This window comes from Betta splendens, chromosome 9, assembly GCF_900634795.4.
Source record: "Betta splendens chromosome 9, fBetSpl5.4, whole genome shotgun sequence".
Classification (NCBI taxonomy): Eukaryota; Metazoa; Chordata; class Actinopteri; order Anabantiformes; family Osphronemidae; genus Betta; species Betta splendens.
The window spans coordinates 25086683-25106162 of record NC_040889.2 but is presented as its reverse complement, the minus strand read 5'-3'; the positions used below and the strand labels follow the sequence as shown (position 1 = coordinate 25106162).

General features: G+C 46.9%; 1 protein-coding gene across 1 annotated transcript in view; it reads right to left on the bottom strand.

Moving 5' to 3' along the window:
* Positions 1-1634: 1634 nt before the first annotated feature.
* Positions 1635-19480, bottom strand: part of LOC114862821 (GTPase IMAP family member 8-like) — a 28283-nt gene continuing 10437 nt past the window's right edge. The window contains exons 2-6 of the mRNA XM_029163526.3: positions 12422-12501; positions 12225-12275; positions 11288-11881; positions 5730-5774; positions 1635-5035 (exon numbers count right to left, since the gene is read on the bottom strand). Of these exons, the coding sequence (XP_029019359.1) occupies positions 3849-5035; positions 5730-5774; positions 11288-11881; positions 12225-12275; positions 12422-12440 (1896 nt within the window). The 5' untranslated portion in view covers positions 12441-12501 and the 3' untranslated portion in view covers positions 1635-3848. The remainder of the gene's footprint in view (positions 5036-5729; positions 5775-11287; positions 11882-12224; positions 12276-12421; positions 12502-19480) is intronic.

The window sequence follows — 19480 nt, the reverse complement described above, 5'->3', positions numbered from 1 at the left end:
AAAGTATTGCTTAGTTGGTCCGTTTCCACTGTGCCGGATGTGTTCCACATGTGTTAAAAGTACTGTGTCTTGTGATTTTTGCAAATATTAAAAATTGTATATTTATATTGTTATGCTGATACTTTGACCTCTACATCACCTCCTGAGGGATCCTAGAAAAGCCAGCCACCAGCGCCACAAGCGGAGGAACCATTGAGACTGATGAGATCATTGAACCAAAAGACACCACAATGCAACCTGCCTCTGGAGATCCACATCTCAAGATCCTCAGGAATCAAAAAGGATGTGAATGGGAATAGGGCAAATAGGAATAACTGTGAAAAAATTCAAGTATTTGGATCATTATATCAAGAAAAAGGACCCGAATGACAACTAGAAGAGACAGAAGAGAAAATGCCCAAAATACAATCCTCATATTGGTAAGAAGGAATGAGTGGGACAAAACAGAGGCTTGTAAACAAATAACTGAGAGAAATCATATCCTTCGTAAAACATGTTCTATCAGATCCTTATATTCACTAATACTTTTTTTTCTTGTTGAAAATAGATTTCTCAAGTGCCATTAGTTCCTTATTGCTGAAGATGCTCTGGATGCAGATCTGTGGGCAAAATTCTACACCTACAGTATAACATTGTACCATAGGTAGACCCAAAGATGTCTCTAAAGTTCAGACATGAAAAGAAGGAAGGAGACGAAGGGCATCGGGACAGCATGTAGGGTGTTTCCTGATAGTTCTACTGAAGAAATAACACAAATACACACATCATTGTAGACTATCAATGTTTTTTTCAGTCAGAGTGGTCATTGGTCATGGCTCCGATCACCTCGAGTAAACTGGCTTTCAATGAACACTGCGTTATAAAGTTGCCCTGATCAAACGCATCATATGGGAACTTGATGGCTTGCTGGCATAGGGATGATTGTGTCAAACAGAGGTGGCATGGCTCGACTCGGCTCAGGGTCTACTGGCTTATACCCGACTGGTCTGTAGCTGGAACCCTAGTGTGGTCAGCAGCTTGACGATGATTGCAGACGTGTGGCTGTATAATAATAATTGTTTATTGTTTTTCTAGGGTGTGTTTGTTTTTACATGATTAACAGTTTCCAAGTTTTACCAGCGAGCTACCGTAGATCTACTCAAATTTCTACTTCACATAGTCTTTGATGCATCTGACCTTACGCGTAGATTCATGCTTATGCCAGGTTTTTGTTTGTGAGTATCCTTTGTACATGAGGCCCCAGGAGAATAAAGCAGGCTGCAGGTTATGGTGTAGTTTTTAAGTTACGGCAGTACCAAAAACACAGCTAGAGGTGTTGTTAAGTTAATGTCACTTGTTTACACTTTATTTTGGGAGTGTTAATAGGTACTTTATATAAGCTATTTATATTGTATTTCATATGTTCACTTAACTTTTTTGTATTTGGTTCTTTAATTCTTCAAGTATTTTAACGTGCAGTTGCATTTGTTAAATAAAAGAATGTCCAAGACAAAAATGAGTACATACACTAGTAATGAAATTTACTGTGATGCAATGGGGCACCACCTGAAATATTGCCTAGGTGCCAAATTGGTTAGGGCCGGCCTGGGCTCAGCCTTGACCTTCAACACTGGTCCCATTTAAATAAAATTGCCTTCAGGCAGGAGAAGTTTCTGTCACGGTGGCGCTGCGGTCTACTGTAAAGCGACGAACCCACATGCACAGCTTGGGAGACGTACAGGTAAGTAAAAGTAAAAAGGATTTAATGCAAAACCGTTGTCAGGATACAGGCAATGGTTAAAAACACAATGGCAGAATAGCAGAGGTACAGAGAGAGCAGGCAAAAGGCGTCGTCAAACACTGGGAGGCGGTCAGTCAACAGATCGAGCAGGTAAGACAAAGGTACAGGCAAGAAATATCTGACAAGGGTATAGGTAAACAGGTAAGACAACAATGCAACGCTGGAACGAGGTATGAAAACTCACGATCATGCAAAGGATTGATGTAAATGCTGGTGACTAAATACAGGAAAACCAAATTGCTTAATTGACCACGGCTGAGACTAATGAGCAGAAGAAATGTTAGCACAGGACCTGGTAGAACAGGAACTGAACAAGAACAAAACCCTGGACTGTGACAGTTTCAGATCCAGTGTCCTTCACTAGCGACTGAGTGAGGCAGGATAATGGCAGAGCAAAAGCAGCTACAGCTCTACTGTCACAAATAAAAAATATGCCTGAAGGAGTGTAAAACATTAAAGACTACATTTGTTCTGTAATCTAAATATCACTGCCTTTACTGTGTTGGAATTTGGGTGGTAGCCGATAAAAAAATAAGTAAGAAAAGTCTATTTTGTCAGATAAATATTCTGAATATTTATCCTCTCCTCTAGAACCAGCTCCCTGTTCAGGTACGAGAAGCTGACACACTCTCCACCTTTAAGATCAGGCTTTTCTTTTTGATAAAACTTATAGTTAGAAATGGTTCAGGTCACTGGCAATGATTGTTTGTCACAGGAACCATCTCTTAGTTAAGCTGCAATAGACATAGACAGCTGGGGGACTGGAAATTTATACACTGAGCTCCTCTGTTTCCTTCTACCTCTTTTGTCCAATAACATCATTGTTCTATGTTCAACTAACCTTGTCTCTTTCTCTCCAGTAGCTGTGCTTCTCTCCCGCTCTCTGTCTCTCTCTCTCTCTGTCCTCACCTACAGGTATGATTGTACTTAGAGCTGTGTCTGTGATGGGCAGCTGCAGATCCAACCGTCCTGCCTGTATCCAGTCCCTGGTCCTACCATCCTGCCTGTGCTCTGGTGTTGCTTGCTGTTGCTTGTTGTTGTTGCTGTGCTTTTCTCTCTCTCTCTCCCCTCACCCCAACCGGTCGAGGCAGATGGCCGCCCACATCCAGCCTGGTTCTGCTGGAGGTTTCTTCCTTGTAAGAGAAGGAGTTTTAAAGGCTTTTTGTATGTGGGATCTGTTGGGTTTACTTGTGTAAGGTCTTAAACCTTACTTTGTAAAGTGCCTTGAGATAACTTTGTTGTGATTAGTTGCTATATAAATAAAATTGAATTGAATTGGAAAATTGAATGAATTAAATTAAATTCTGTCTATATGTGACTACATATCTCTAAGGTGTTGGATAGAACACAGGAGAGTTTGCTTTTGAAATGTTTATTTCAGATAGTTTAATGTTTACATGCATGAGCATGATGCTGTGTAATTATTTAAAATGTAAGTGTCAGAGCATCAGTAATATGGTTTAAACTAAAACTGAACCTACAACAATTGAACAATTATTGCAGCAAATAAAACTAAAAGCCAAGAGGTGGACACTGGGCCTTGGTAAGCTAGTGGATTTTAATAAAGGTTTCACAAAAAAAGTTAAAATCATGATGTTAAAATAGAGTAAATGTAGTAAATTATTATTAAAAAAATATACAGTAAGTATAAGACAAATATATAAGACAAAAGATTGACCATTGACCATTGACCATTATTCTACTCTCATGGTCCAATGTACTCCAGACCCACTGCAGGTGATCCGGTGCATCTTTACTTTTTAGAACTGGCAACATGTTCCAAGCTCATTTTATTAATTAAATGTTGCAGCTGCAGTCACGCCTGCCTTATAATTAGATGCTCATTAGATTGTGTTGATATTCACAAATCTCTTATTTGAGAGGGTCGATCAGAAATGTTGCATTTACTGCTGTATTTTTTTTTCTTTTCTCTTTTATATTCTTGTTGTCTTTTAATATTCTGGCAATGCCTCACTGTCCCCTGGCTGAGGATCTGCCTTGTCATGCTGTGTCATGTGTCAAGTATGCCTCTTCATCAGTGAACCTGTGTCGCCTGAGGCCCGGGAACTCACTCAGCCTCTGAGCCACTGTCACTGTTTTGTCGCATGTTAAAAGACAAGACAGAAAAACGCCTACGGACCATGCTATCATTTGTGATCTTCTCCATCAGAGCTCTGGTGAATATGTCCTTAGTGAAGGAGCTTGATCTGTCATCTATCATTTCTTCCAAAGCTTTTATCAGATCAGGGATCGTCTGCTTGTCCCTGATGTTGAGAACAACAGATCTTTCTCCACACAACTGACAGAGATCCTGGATTTCCCTGTTTTTATTAATAAACTCAGCAACAGCTGGATTTCCAGGATCTGACTCCACAGTGAACAGAATCATGGTGAAGTCATTGACTCGAGAGCCAAACGTGTTCTGGATGGTCTGTAACTCTGCCTCGTCTTCATCAGTGAGTGGAGCCACAGGTAGGACCAGGATGAAGGCATGGACCCCCTCAGGGTCACAGAGGGAGACGCACCTGAATGATTCTTCCATCACTGTCTCCTCTGGTTCTGCAGACAAGGCCGGCAGCTCCACCAGGGAAACCCAACGTCCACACACCTCTCCTTGGTGTTTAACACACTGTGATGAGCTGGAGACTGCATGAAGCCCTGTCTGACCTACAATGGCCTCCGCTGCTGATGTCTTCCCTGCTCCTTTCCTCCCAAACACAACCAGGTTTAGAGCTGTTGAAGCATCATCCTCTTTATTCAGTCTTAGACATCCTCCTCTGTTGTCTCTCACCATTTTTGACATTTTCTGCATTAACTCTTCATCAGTTTCTATCCGAACCTTTTTGTAATGGCTGATTCTGTGCTGCCTTTGTTTACAGTCTTTAATCAGTTTTTTCACTGTCTCATTCTCGCCCTCATGTGTGAAAACAACCATTGAATATTTAAAAGCGTTTCCACCAAACAAACTCAGGATGAACTCCAGTGTTTTTCTTTTCTCCTCTGTGAAATCAGAAGGGTTCACAAACAGCAGCAGAACATTTGGTCCAGGAGAACAAAACCTCACACAGACCTTCATCTCTCGTCTCACTGCTTCCACAGACTGACTGATCAGGTCTCCAGTTTTCACTACTGTAAGTTGTTGTCCTTTCCATTCTCCATAGGTTACTAGAGCTTTGGGTGAACTTTGGCTCCATAGGAATTTGGCAAATATGGTCTTTTCACTCCCCCCAATCAGCACAATCCTAAATGCAGATACTGTTACACACAGAGAGTAAAAATGAAATGACACAAAATAATCATTATAACTGTAGTTATTACACAAAGACATGTGTACAAAAACAAATGTAGGTGAAATTAACAACCCAATTTTTTTGTTAATAGAAAATGTTCTTGGGGCATGAGAACCATTATGCTATAATTCACAGTGTTGGTATTTGACTGAAACATCACAGTATCACAAAAAAGGTGGATATACTGGGCCTTACAGGAAAATGTTATCTCCCTATAGCGAAGTGGATGAGAAGGTTGTTATGGTAGCTGTATTTTTGAGTATTTGTTGGCCTCAAATAATTTACATGTTGAACATAAACCTCTAAATATTATCAAGTGTGAAATGTGTGAAATGCTAATTATTTAATTATTAATTCTCTCTCACTATTTTCCTTCTTTTTCTGAGAGAGGCTCCTGTCCGATTATGGTATTGTCAGTGACTGTTTTGAACTCCATGATCTGTTTTTTTTTCTACTTATGGCTTATTTTTGTGTATGAAAAGTGATTGATTGATTGATTGATTGATTGATTGATTGATTGATTGATTGATTGATTGATTGATTGATTGATTGATTGATTGATTGATTGATTGATTGATTGGTTGGTTGATTGATCATTGCTTCCATTTCTAGCTCATGTTTTGTTTTAAGACAGAATAATGTGTCAATTGAGGTTTTACCTGGCTTGGAGCGATGCTGAGGAATTTGTTCACCCGCACGCAGACCTGTTAACAGAGGACAGATTTATTTAAGGACGGAAAAAACTAACAATAGATGAAAACATTGAGGGAAAACTACAGGAAACATTTAGGCCACTTAATCCATTTATCCATCTTCTATTCCGCTCAATCCCGTACGTGGAGTGGCTTAGCTGGCAATGGGCGAGAGGTGGGATGCACCCTGGACAGGTCGTCAGTCCATCGCAGGACAACACATAGACAAACAACCAGTCACACAAGCACCCACACCACCAAGCAATCTAGAGTGACCAATTAACCAAATTCTTGTCTTTGGCCCATTGGAGGAAGCCGGAGAACCCAGAGAGACCCCACATGAACACGGGGAGAACATGCAAACTCCACACAGAAAGGCACCCGGGCCGAGAAACGAACCTAGGGCCCTCTAGCTGTGAGGCAACAGTGCTACCCCAGTGTGTTTAAAATGCTAATGCTAATGCTAATGTATTACAGTTTTTCTCAGTCGCTTTAGTGCAATTCTCAGATCAGAATTGAAGTTTGCAAATATGTGTGTGCATTTCTCAAAACAATTTGTACAAACAGCAAAACACTGTGGATTTCTTGCAAAAGCCTGTAACTTGCTGAAAATCTTTTTTTTTAAGTTTTTATGTCATTGAACGTGTCAGTGGGCGTCACAATACCAAGTTCTTGTGTCATTGTCTACAAACAAGAGAGTCAAATTACTTAGTCATGTTGTCAATATTACTGTGTACTTTGGAGAGAGGTTCTGACATAACTTATGGTTAAACTTTGGATGAAAATTACTGTAAAATGTAAGTTACACCTTTTTGTTTGATTGCAAGAGACTGGACAATGGCAGCCAGGAGGGTCATTTGTTTATGTGGCTGGTGATCAAAAACTTTCCATCCTGATGCCTGATGGTGTTGGAGTGATGAAAACTCACATTGTCCCAAACTATCACATACGTTAGCAGGTGATCTCCACTCTGACCCCTCTCTTCTTCAGGGTTGAGATCTCTGTAGAGAGCTTCTAGAAAGGTGATAAGATGCTCTGTGTTGTACGGACCAATTATGGGAATATGTGTAAGCACACCATTGTCAGACATATATATATACTTGCCAGTTGATGATTATTGAGATGCAACTTTGTTAGAGAAAGTCAAGTCACCATAGAGCAATTTACCAAATCAGGACAGATTTAGGAAAAAAACATATAATAAAGATGTATAGAAATATATACATCTATACATATAGAGCAGTTCACAAACCCCCTATGAAAGGCAGACGACCAAGGCCAGAGACGTCGCCCGGTATGGCGCAGCCGGGGCCCCACCCTGGAGCCAGGCCCGGGGTTGGGGCTCGTATGCGAGGCTTGGTGGCCGGGCCTATTCCCACGGGGCCCGGTCGGGCAAAGCCCGAAAGAGCGACATGAGGCCGTCCTCAAGTGGACCCACCATCCGCAGGAGGATCCGTAGAGGGCCGGTGCAAAGTGGATTGGGCAGCAGTCGAAGGCGGGAGCCTAGGCGACCCAATCCCTGGATAACCAATCTGGCTATTGGGACATGGAATGTCACGTCACTGAGGGGAAAGGAGCCTGAGCTTGTGCAGGAGGTCGAGCGGTACCGGCTAGAAATAGTCGGGCTCACCTCCACATATAGCCTGGGCTCTGGAACCCAACTCCTTGAGAGGGGCTGGACCCTCTTCTACTCTGGAGTTGCCTGCGGTGAGAGGCGGTGGGCTGGTGTGGGCTTGCTCATAGCTCCCCAGCTTAGTCGCCATGTGTTGGAGTTTTCCCTGGTGGACGAGAGGGTCGCTTCCTTGTGCCTTCGGGTGGGGAATAGGTCACTCACTGTCATTTGTGCTTACGGGCCAAATGGTAGTGTGGAGTACCCGGCCTTCTTGGGGTCCCTGGAGGGAGTGTTGGAAAGCACTCCAACTGGGGACCCCATCGTTCTTCTGGGAGATTTCAATGCCCACGTAGGTAACGACAGTGATACCTGGAGAGGCGTGATTGGGAGGAACGGCCTCCCTGATCTGAACCCAAATGGTGCTATGTTATTGGACTTCTGTACTAGGCACAGTTTGGCCATAACAAACACCATGTTCGAACATAAGGTTGTCCATCGATGCACATCGCACCAGGACACCCTAGGCCGATGATAGACTTTGTAGTCGTTTCACATGACCCGGTGGTGGACTCCGGAGGTAAGGAATGCCATCAAGCTGAAGAAGGAGTATGTTTGACCTGTGGGACTCCTGAGGCAGCTGATGGTTACCGGCAGGCCAAGCGTGCTGCAGCCCGTGTCGTTGTGGAGGCAAAAACATGGGCCTGGGAGGAGTTCGGGGAGGCCATGGAGGAGGACTATCGCTCGGCCTCAAAGGGATTCTGGCAAACTGTTCGGCGCCTCAGGAGGGGGAAGCAGTTCTTTACCAACTCTGTTTTCAGTGGAGGTGGGGAGCTGTTGACCTCAACTGGGGATATTAGTGGACGGTGGAAGGAGTACTTTGAGGATCTCCTCAACCCCTTCGACATGCCTTCTGCTGAGGAAGCAGAGGCAGGGGACTCGGAAGCGGACTCGCCCATCAATGAGGTAGTTAGTAAGCTCCTCGGTGGCAGAGCAGCGGGGGTGGATGAGATCCATCCTGAGTACCTCAAGTCTTTGGATGTTGTGGGGCTGTCTTGGGTGACATGCCTCTGCAACATCGCGTGGACGAGGGGGACAGTTCCTCTGGACTGGACAACCGGGGTGGTTGTCCCTCTTCACAAAAAGGGGGACAGGAGAGTGTGTTCCAACTATAGGGGGATCACACTTCTCAGCCTCCCTGGGAAAGTCTATGCCAGGGTACTGGAGAGGACAATTCAGCCGATAGTCGAATCTCGGATACAGGAGGAACAATGTGGTTTTCGGCCTGGTCGTGGAACGCTGGACCAGCTTTATACCCTCAGCAGGGTGCTTGAGGGTTTGTGGGAGTTTGCCCAACCAGTCTACATGTGCCTGGTGGATCTGGAGAAGGCATTCGACCGCGTCCCTCGTGACATCCTGTGGGGGGGGGGGCTCCGGGAGAATGGAGTCCAGGGCTCTTTGCTAAGGGCTGTTCGGTGTCACAGTCTCTGGTCCTGTTCCTTGTTTTACTTTGAGTCTTTACTTTCAGTAGTGTCTGGTTCCATTCTTGGTTATTATTTCAAAGTCCTTACTGTCAGTCATGCTTTGATTCTAGTCTCTGGTTTTATTTTAAAGAACTTCCTGCCATATCACACCACAGCTGTTTCCTGCCATTACCGGTCATTATCCACACCTGCAGCTCATTTAGTAATCAGTCACCTAGCATTTAAGCATCTGCATGTTCCTCGGTTCTCTGCCAGTTTGTTGTTGTCGAGCACCCGGTTTGTCAGTCTTCCAGCCAACACAGAGTAAGTCCATGGTTTTGATTCATGCCCGTTTTGACCGTGTTTGCCTTGTCCTTGCCTGTACCTCTGCCTGAAGATTGTCTTTTCCTGGTTCTGACGATTGCCTCCTGTTTTTGCCTGCCATCTTGGTTTACACCAAATAAACCTGGTTCATTATCAGTCTGTCTCCTGAGCCGTGCGTTTGGGTCCCTCACTCCTGTCCACTCCCTGCGAGTCCTGACATTTGGTATCTGTACAACCGGAGCAGAAGCTTGGTTCGCATTGCCAGCAGGAGTCAGACCTGTTCCCGGTGCATGTTGGACTTCGGCAGGGCTGCCCTTTGTCACCGGTTCTGTTCATTATTTTTATGGACAGAATTTCTAGACGCAGCCAGGGGCCAGAGGGGGTCTGGTTTGGGGACCACAGGATAGCATCTCTGCTTTTTGCAGATGATGTTATCCTGTTGGCTTCATCGGGCTAGGACCCCTAGCATGCGCTGGTGCGGTTTGCAGCTGAGTGTGAAGCGTCTGGGATGAGAATAAGGTTCCTGCTAATCTTAGGCCATGGTTCTCGACCGGAAAAAGCTGGTTTGCTCTCTCCAGGTTGGAGGAGAGTTCCTGCCCCAAGTGGAGATGTTTAAGTATCTTGGGGTCTTGTTCACGAGTGAGGGAAGGAAGGCGCGTGAGTTTGACAGACGGATCGGTGTGGCGGCTGCAGTAATGCGGTCGGTGTATCGGTCCATCGTGGTGAAGAGGGAGCTGAGCCAAAAGGCAAAGCTCTCAATTTACCGGTCAATCTACGTTCCTACCCTCACCTATGGTCATGAGCTTTGGGTCATGACCGAAAGGGAAAGGTCACGGATACAAGCGGCTGAAATGAGCTTCCTCCGCAGGGTGGCTGGGCACTCCCTTAGAGATAAGGTGAGGAGCTCTGTCACCTGGGAGGACCTTGGAGTAGAGTCGCTGCTCCTCCACATCGAGAGGAGCCAGTTGAGGTGGCTCAGGCATCTGGTTCGGATGCCTCCTGGACGCCTCCCTGGGGAGGTTTTCCGGGCATGTCCCACCGGTAGGAGGCCCCGAGGAAGACCCAGGACTCGCTGGAGAGACTACGTCTCTCGGCTGGCCTGGGAATGTCTTGGGGTCCCACCGGAAGACCTGGAGGAAGTGTCCAGGGAGAGGGAAGTCTGGAACTCTCTGCTCAGACTGCTGCCCCCGCAACCCGGCCCCGGATAAGCGGATGAAAATGGATGGATGGATTTTATTTTGAAAGGACATGGCAGATCTAATATTTTCTTGACAATTAAGGAGAAGCAGCCACTTAGTGGGAAATCTTAGTCATAAGTGTCATGATCTGGGTTTTTGTTTTCAGTTTTATTTTGAAAGGACTTAGTTTTCATCCATGTAATCATGTTTTGGTTCCAGTTTCCATTTCCTGCTTTATTTTTATGGACTTCCTGTTTCATCCAGAGCACACATGTTTCCTGTTATCTCCAGTTCATCAAGCACACCTGCCAGTAGTTAGTAATCACACCCAGTATTTAAGCACCACCTCAACCAGCAGTCAGACGCCAGATTGTCGAGTTTCATACCACTTTCCAGCGTACCAGTATAGCTTACACTGTTCATCGATCACGTTTGTTTCTGACCGCCAATTCCTGCCTGTTCCTTGACTGTACCTACGCCTGGATCTCTTGGTAATGTTCTGATTGTCTGACCACGATTTAGTCTACTTCCTGTTTGTACCTCTGCCGAGCTCACTAGTTGCGAAACCTTTTCTGTCCCCGGAACTGAACCTTGCCTGCTCCTTTTGTGCCTTAAACCTGAGACTTAATGTGTATGACCTGGATTGCCTGACTACGCTTGAACAATAAACACTGTTTGTTAACCGAACACCTCGTCTGCACTGTGCATGTGGGTCCGACATCTGCTGAAGCCTGACATGCACAGGTGAAGTCATGATGTGAAGATTTAACAAATAGTTTTGAGAATTTCATTCTGATCTGAGAATTGTATTAAAGCAACTGAGAAAAACTGTAGTACAAATATAGAGGATGAGGAACTCGAACGTTTCATTTGACCAACAAACATTTAAGATGCATAATTAATTACCAGTAATTTTAATACAGAGCCCTTGAGAGTTGATTCTCGACTTACCAGCAGCCTTCGCAGTCTCTGTGATGTGAAGTGTTGAGCTTTGGACATAACTTATTATTGTACTTGCTGGATCTTCTGTGTCCACAGATAATTTAACATGCTGTCCTATATTCTCTTCTACAACCTGACCCAAGCATTTTAGCAGCTCTAAACGGTCAAGGTTTCTCCAGTTTAAGTGTCTGTATCTACATTTCCTGATCATGTCATTTAATGCTGGAGGTGTCATCATTTTAGATGTAGTTATCAGAACCAGAGAATGATCAAATGATTGATCACTGAAGTTCTCAAGGATTCTACAGAGCTTTCGTTTGTGGTCCTCAGTAAAGTCTTTAGGATGTAGAACCAGCAGGAACACATGAGGTCCAGGATGAGTGAGTTTATCACATTGTTGTATAAACTCTTTTACATTGTCCATTTTAGGAAACAGCAGATCTGGAGTGTGAATGATGGTTATGTGTTTGTCCCCTAATCCTTCTCTGATCATCAAACAGCGGTCAGGTGCTGCAATGGTTGTATTTTTTCCCAGCAGGAAGTTTCCCACTTCATTCTGCTCAGACCATCTGTTTCCCAGCACAACAACCTTCAGTTCAGACACTGAAATGACAGAAAATAACACATTTCCTTTTAATACAGACCAATAATGTTCATTTGTCTTGTGTTTTTTACTTTTTTAGTTTCTTTAGCTCAAGTCTTGGTTTGGCTCAATTTAGTTGATGAGATTGTTACAGTACATATTTTCTTATACTTTTCTGGGTGACATTCCAAGTTACCTGGACATTGACAGCAAGGAAAAGAGATGGAAGGATTACTAAGCTGCTCTATCAAGGAAATGGTATCTGCCAACCAAATGTAGTTAATCTATGAATTAATGTTACTGCACAGAACCATCAGCTTTAAGTTACATTAAAATACTTTTAAATCAGACCAGCAGACTCACTGTGAGGTGGCAGCATTTCATAGCTGCTGCTGCGTGTCAGAGGATTCACATCTGTAAAGACAGAGTAACACAGTTAACAAGACCTCAAACATCAAATAAAATGCTGCTCTGAGGATTAAATTAGTCAAACTATTTTGTCAGTGTTTAATGTTAGAGTGAATAAAAAAACAAGTCTGAGAAATTAATACAAGGCTTACTTTGACTTGCTGTCGCCATTATGTTCCCCTGCTGGTACTAGCAGTCTCTTTAATCAAAACAGGCTCAGGATACAGACTTCCTGATAAAACACATGCAATAGAAACAGACACGTAATGAAAACAGCTTGTGGCTGCAAAGGTGTCTAAGATATTTTGAGATCCTTTGAGAGACAGACACTGTCTTTTACACTTAGAGGCAGTTGCCCATAACAAAAAGGGCAGTTACAAAATATCCAAATAAAACACAAGATGCTCTATTAATTTTCTGTCATCATCATATAAATAATAATATAATAAATATTAAATCACAATCAAACACTATGGATTTCTTGCAAAAGCCTGTAACTTGCTCAAAATCTTTAGCTTATCTCTCAAACGTTTTTATCTCATTGAACGTGTCAGTGCCATCAGAATGTCAAGTCCTTGTGGACTTGCGGAGGGTGGATCAGGAGGAGGGACCGGATCCTGGCGCTGTCCCCGTCGCCGCCTCGGCATCCCGGCGGAGCCCGTCCGGGGCGGGAGCCTCCGGATGCGCCCGATGGAAGTCCCGGATGAGCGAGCGGTCCAGGATGTCTCGGGCCGGGACCCAGGACCTCTCGTCCGCCCCGTAGCCTTCCCAGTCGACCAGGTATTGGAACCCGCGGCCCCGGCGCCTGCAGTCGAGAAGGTCCCGCACCGAGTAGACCGGGTGGCCGTCCACCACCCGGGGCGGAGGTGGAGGCTGGGACGGAGGGACCAGAGGACAGGAGCGGTGGGGTTTGAGCCGGCTGACGTAGAAGGTAGGATGCACTTTCATGGACCTGGGCAACGAGAGTCTCACGGCCACGGGGTTAATCACTTGAGCGATACTGTACGGACCGATGAACCGTGGAGTCAACTTACGTGGAGATCCCGGGAGCCGCAGGTCCTTCGTGGACAGCCAGACCTGGTCGCCTACTTCATACGTGGGTCCTGGGGACCTCTTGCGGTCTGCTGCCTCCTTGTAGCGGGCCTGGGCCTGGAGCATCGTCCTCCGGGCTCTGAGCCACGTCTGTCGGCACCGCCGTAACAAAGCATGGGCCGAGGGGACGTGGACCTCCTTTTCTAAGGACGGAAACATAGGGGGCTGGAAGCCATAAGCACACTGGAAAGGGGTCAAACCCGTGGAGGCGCAAGGCAGGGTGTTGTGGGCGAACTCGACCCATATCAGCTTCCGGGACCACGTCCCGGGGCTCTTCGATGCCAACAATCTTAGTCCCACCTCCAACTGTTGGTTGGCCCTCTCCGTCTGGCCGTTGGTCTCCGGGTGGTATCCAGAGGAGAGGCTGACCTCTGCCCCCAAAAGTGAGCGGAATTCCCTCCAGAAACGGGACACGAACTGGGGTCCACGGTCCGACACAATGTCCTGCGGAAATCCATGTAGGCGGAAGACATGGTCCAACATGGCTTGGGCCGTCTGCCTGGCTGAGGGGAGTCTGGGCAGAGGAATGAAATGCGCGCACTTAGAGAAACGGTCCACCACGGTCATGACGACCCGGTTACCTGCCGAGGGTGGTAACCCGGTGACGAAATCTAGCGCCACGTGCGACCACGGCCGATGTGGGACTGGTAACGGTCGCAGGAGACCGGCGGGTCGCTGGTGGGACGGTTTATACATCGAGCATGTGGGACATCCGGCCACGTACTCCCGGACGTCCGATTTCATTGAGGGCCACCAGAACCGTTTGCCCACCCTGAACGCGGTGCGGGGTGCCCCGGGGTGGCAGCTGATGGCAGACGCGTGGGCCCAATGGATCACCTCCCCTCTAAGACCTGGGGGAACAAACAGACGGTTGGGGGGACATGCAGGAGGTCTGGGAAGGCCCTGGGTGGCCTCCTGGACCCGTCTCTCCACCGGCCACGTAACTGCCCCCACCAGGCACCCTGCTGGTAGGATGTGCTCCGGTTCCACCGGGGCGTCTAGATGGTCATGGAGCCGGGAGAGAGCGTCCGGTTTCGTATTCTTCGAGCCTGGGCGGTATGACAGGTGGAAATGGAAGCGGCTGAAGAACAGCGCCCAGCGGGCCTGGCGGGAGTTTAGCCTCTTTGCGGTCTTTATGTATTCTAAGTTTTTGTGGTCGGTGTAGACCAAGAAAGGCTGCGCCGCTCCCTCCAGCCAGTGCCTCCACTCCTCCAACGCTGTCTTAACAGCTAGCAGCTCCCGGTTCCCGATATCATAGTTCCGTTCCGCGGGAGATAATTTGCGGGACATAAATGCACAGGGATGTAGCCCTGTGCATTTGACCCTGTGACACGATGAAGCCCAGAAATGACACGGTGCTGACGTGAAACTCACACTTCTCGGCTTTTACGAAGAGCCGATGTTCCAGAAGTTTCTTTAGGACCTGACGGACGTGGCTCTGGTGTTCCTCCTCGGTACTAGAAAAAATCAAAATGTCATCAAGGTACACAAATGCGAATCTGTTTATCATTGGGCCTAATACTTCGTTAACAAACGACTGGAAGACGGCGGGAGCGTTGGTGAGGCCGAACGGCATCACCAGGTACTCATAGTGGCCGTTCGGGGTGTTGAATGCCGTCTTCCACTCGTGCCCTTCTCTAATGCGAACCAAGTGGTATGCGTTCCGTAGATCCAATTTTGTGAACCACTTAGCTCCCGACAGTAGCTCAAACGCAGAGTGGAGGAGGGGAAGAGGGTATGAGTCCCGAATGGTAATGTCGTGGTCGGAGTGTGCCATCCTTCTTTCACACAAAGAAAAACCCGGCCCCCGCTGGAGAGGAAGATGGCCGGATGATGCCTGTAGCCAACGCCGAGTCCAGATACTCCTTCATCGCCTGTCTTTCGGCTGGAGCCAGCTGGAACAGTCTCCCCTTGGGGGGGTTGGAGCCGGGCCGTAGGTTTATGGCACAGTCGTGGGTCCTGTGGGGTGGCAGGGACATGGCCTTGGACTTACTGAACACCGCGGCGAGGTCATGGTAGCAGGCCGGCACTCCGGTCAGGTCCACTTTTTCCTGACCAGTCCCGGTCGGTGGCTCCTCCGTCTTCACCAAGGGCTGAAAACAAGTGCTCCTACATTCCATGTCCCACTCGCTTACCTCACCGCTTCTCCAGTCCAGCCTGGGGTTGTGCCGGCGCAGCCACGTGTGGCCCAACACCAACGGGTGGTAGCATGCTTCCACCACCAAGAAATGGATGCGTTCCGTGTGGCCGTCTGCAAACTCCATGGTGACGGCCTCTGTGTGGTGGGTCACCTTCCATAGTTTGCGGCCGTCCAGTGCTGTGGTTTCCACCGGCGCCGCGAGCGGGGAGATGGCGACGCCCATCCTCTCCACCAACCTGGCGTCCATCAGGCTGGCATCGGCCCCTGAATCGATGAGGACCGCCTGCTGGAGAGAATGAGAGCTGGACGAGAGCGTGACTGCAGGCAGTGAACGGGCGGAGGCGCTACCAAACATGGTTCGGCTCACCACGATCCTCCGTGCTCGTGGTGAGCCAGGTCTTTTAGCGGACATTTATTGGCGAAATGTCCGTGCTGTCCACAATACAAACATAACCCCTGGGAGCAGCGGCGTCGTTTCTCTGACTCTGTGAGACGCGCGCATCCCAGCTGCATGGGTTCTTCTGGTGGTGGCGGCGTACCTGAGCCCCGCGAGGGGGAACCTCCGTCGGTGAAACACTGACCTCTGGTGGAGACTTCCGCCTTTCCACGGTGCTCTCGTTCGCTGCTTCCCAGTCGTCGGTCAATCTGGATGGCCAGTGATATCAATGCATTCAAGTCGCTCGGCAGATCCCGAACTGCTAGACAGTCCTTCACGCGCCGTGAGAGGCCGCGGATGAACACGTTGCCCAAGGCGGTTGCGTCCCATCCGGCCTCCGCCGCCAGGGTCCTAAACTCGATCGCGTACTTGGCCGTGGTCCTCCCTCCTTGTCGAATGTTCACGAGTCTCTGCGCTGCTTCCCTTCCAGGCGTGATCTCCTGGAAGATCTGCTTCAACGCCGTTGAAAAAGCTCTAAAAGACAACATGCAGGTTGAACCGTTCTGCCATTCTGCCGTTGCCCACGCCTCCGCTTCCCCGGTCAGGTGCGAAACCACGTACGCCACCTTAGCTCTCTCGGTGGGAAACGCGGGAGCGTGTAGTTCATAGTGGATCTCACATTGTGTGAGAAATGCCCGGCAGTCGCCCGACTCACCGGAAAAACGGGTTGGCGCACCAAGGCGTGTGTCGGGTGCCGGAGGAAGAGTCGGCGGAGTCGTCGCGGGTGCACTTGCCGCTGCGGTCGCTGAAACCTTGATCGGCGCGGTGCCATCGGCGTTTCCTGACGCGAGGCGGCCCACCGCCTCCACGAGTCCCGCCACTGCGTTCTCCTGACGGCGGGCGCACTCCGCCAGATTCTGGAGCGCGGAGTTGGTCCTTTCCTCCTGCTCGCTGAGCCGTTGCTCCTGGGCGGCGAGCGCAGCGCGGAGGTTCTCGATGCTGGCTGGGTCCATTTCTGGCCAGATTGTTCTGTCAGGGCGGCGTAGATGACGGACCCACATGCACAGCACAATACAAGGTTTCTGGTGTTAAAGAGGGTAGTTTATTCCAATATGCAGCGTCAAATCCAGGCAGGGTCATACACAGGAGATCAAGCAGGTTAAACGGGATCAGGCAGAGGCGTAGTCAGGAGCAGGCACAGGTCATATACGAGAGGTGAGTACAATACCAAACGTCAGGCGTTGAATCGTGGTCGGGCAGGCAAGGTCGGCAACAGGCAGTAGCAAACAATCAAGGCAGACAAGGATCAAGCAGGCTCAGAGTCGGTGGTCAGAACGAGAAACACGATACACAACAGGACTAATCAAGGAACGCTGGAAAGTGGTGATCTCACGCAACAATCTGGCAACTGGAGTCTGTGAGGGATGGAGGCTATATACCGGTGTTGATTAATAAACTGCTAACAGGTGTGCTGAGTGATCCGGGGACTGAACAGAGAAACAGGAAGTATACAAAATAAAACAGGAAGTCCTTTCAGTGTAAAGGGCGGGTGAAAAGCCCGGACGTGACACACTCATGGCAGCCAGGAGGGCCATTTGTGTATGTGGTTGGCAATCATAAACTTTCCATCTCCATGAGAAAAAATCCTCAATAGAGTTAAGCAACGCAGCTTTGTTAGAGAAAGTCAAGTCACCTGAGAGCAATTTAGGACAGATTTAGAAAGAACATATAATGGAGATGTATAGAAATATGTTGTATGTCACATTATGACAACCCGGTCAACCATTTTGCAGTTAATGACTTTTACGATGACATGATGACTAGATGTTTTAAGGGAGTAAGACTAATGCACAGTGAACTATATAATATATTTTGATCAACATGACAAACAATTAATAATGTAGCAAAGAGCAGGGAATTGTACATAATCATTTGAATGGATGTACCAAAGCAGTTCAACTTGTTCAAAGAAGTAAGAAACTGCTTATATGATGTGCACAAGTGACATCATGTTGTGAAAATTGAGCAAATAGTTTTGAGAATTTCAGTCTGATCTGAGAATTGTACTAAAGCAACTGAGAAAAACTGTAAAAGAGTGTCCATCATCCAGTCACACTTGGGTGATGATCAAACAGTTATCTTACCTGTAACTGGGACAGCCACCACCTCCCCTCTACATAAAAGGTGAGGAGGTTGAGAGAGTCAACAGTGTCAAGTTCTTGGGTCTGCACAACAAAGTACCACTAACACCTCCCTCTTAGCGAAAAAGAGGCTTTTCTTCTTAAGCTCAGACAGGCCAAGGTACAATCTCAGCTCCTAGTGGACTTTTATAGGAGCAGGATAGAGAGTATTCTCTGTCAATGCTTCACACCCGATGCACTGCAGAGAACTGTCGAGATTTAGCATGAGTAGTTAAGGCTTCACAAAGCAGCTAGTCTTTAATCTGATTCAATTTTTTTACCTCATGTGCATTATGTAAATATTGTATGTCATATTATATAGCATATACCATGTATGTCCATGAACCCCGGCTGTTTGGCACAGCACAATGGTTAGCACGTCGCACTCCTGTTGCTTCTTAACAAAGTAAAGCAACACAGTAAAAGCTGTATAAAATCAGTTAAAAAAGTACTAGTAGTAGTCACAGCAGTAATCACCACTCAATGTCTAAAATGACCTGGAACTGTCTGTAACTGAATCAAGAACAGACATCAAAATGCTTAATTTTAGTCAGCCTGGCTACAGTGCTGAAAAGAAACCTGGGGTTGTTTTTGTTTTCCTCAATTAAGGAGGAATAATATGTTTTCGTAGCAGCACAAAGTGCTTTTTTATATTTTATTAGACTGTCCTTCCATGCAATGCAGTTTACATTTATTTTGTTGGAACGCCACTGCCTTTCTAGTTGTCTGGTCCTGTGCTTTAGGCTGCGGATCTCTGAGTTATACCACGGAGCTAACGTCCTCTGATTCACTGTCTTCTTCAGAGGAGGAGCTACTGTGTCTAACATTGTACGTAGAGAAGCTGCAGCATCATCTACAAGACAGTCAACCTGTTCATAAGGATTAAGGTGACTGTTCTCTGTGTATCTACAAGACATTGAGGCAAAAGATGATGGAATCATCTGCTTAAATCTGGCAACAGCGTTGTCAGATAAACATCTGCTATAGTAACATTTCTTTCCAGCTATTGTAAGGTCAATTATGCTAAATTCAAAAGTTAAAAAAATATGGTCAGATAACAGATGGTTTTGGGGAAGAACTATTAAATTATCAATTTCAACCCCATATGTCAGGACAAGATCTAGGGTGTGGTTAAAACGATGAGTGGGTTCATTTACCTGCTGTGTAAAACCAATAGTGTCTATTAAGGAGTTAAAAGCAGTGCTGAGACAGTTGCTGTCAACATCTACATGAATGTTAAAGTCTCTCACTACAATGACTTTATCTGTGCTATGAACTAAGTCAGATACAGTAAGAATTCAGAAAATTCAGTTAAGGACTCCAAATATGGAGCAGGAGGAGGGTAAACAATACAAAACACAACTGGATTCTGGGTTTTGGAGTCTGGGTGAGAAAGACTCAGAGTGAGGCTCTCAAATGAGTT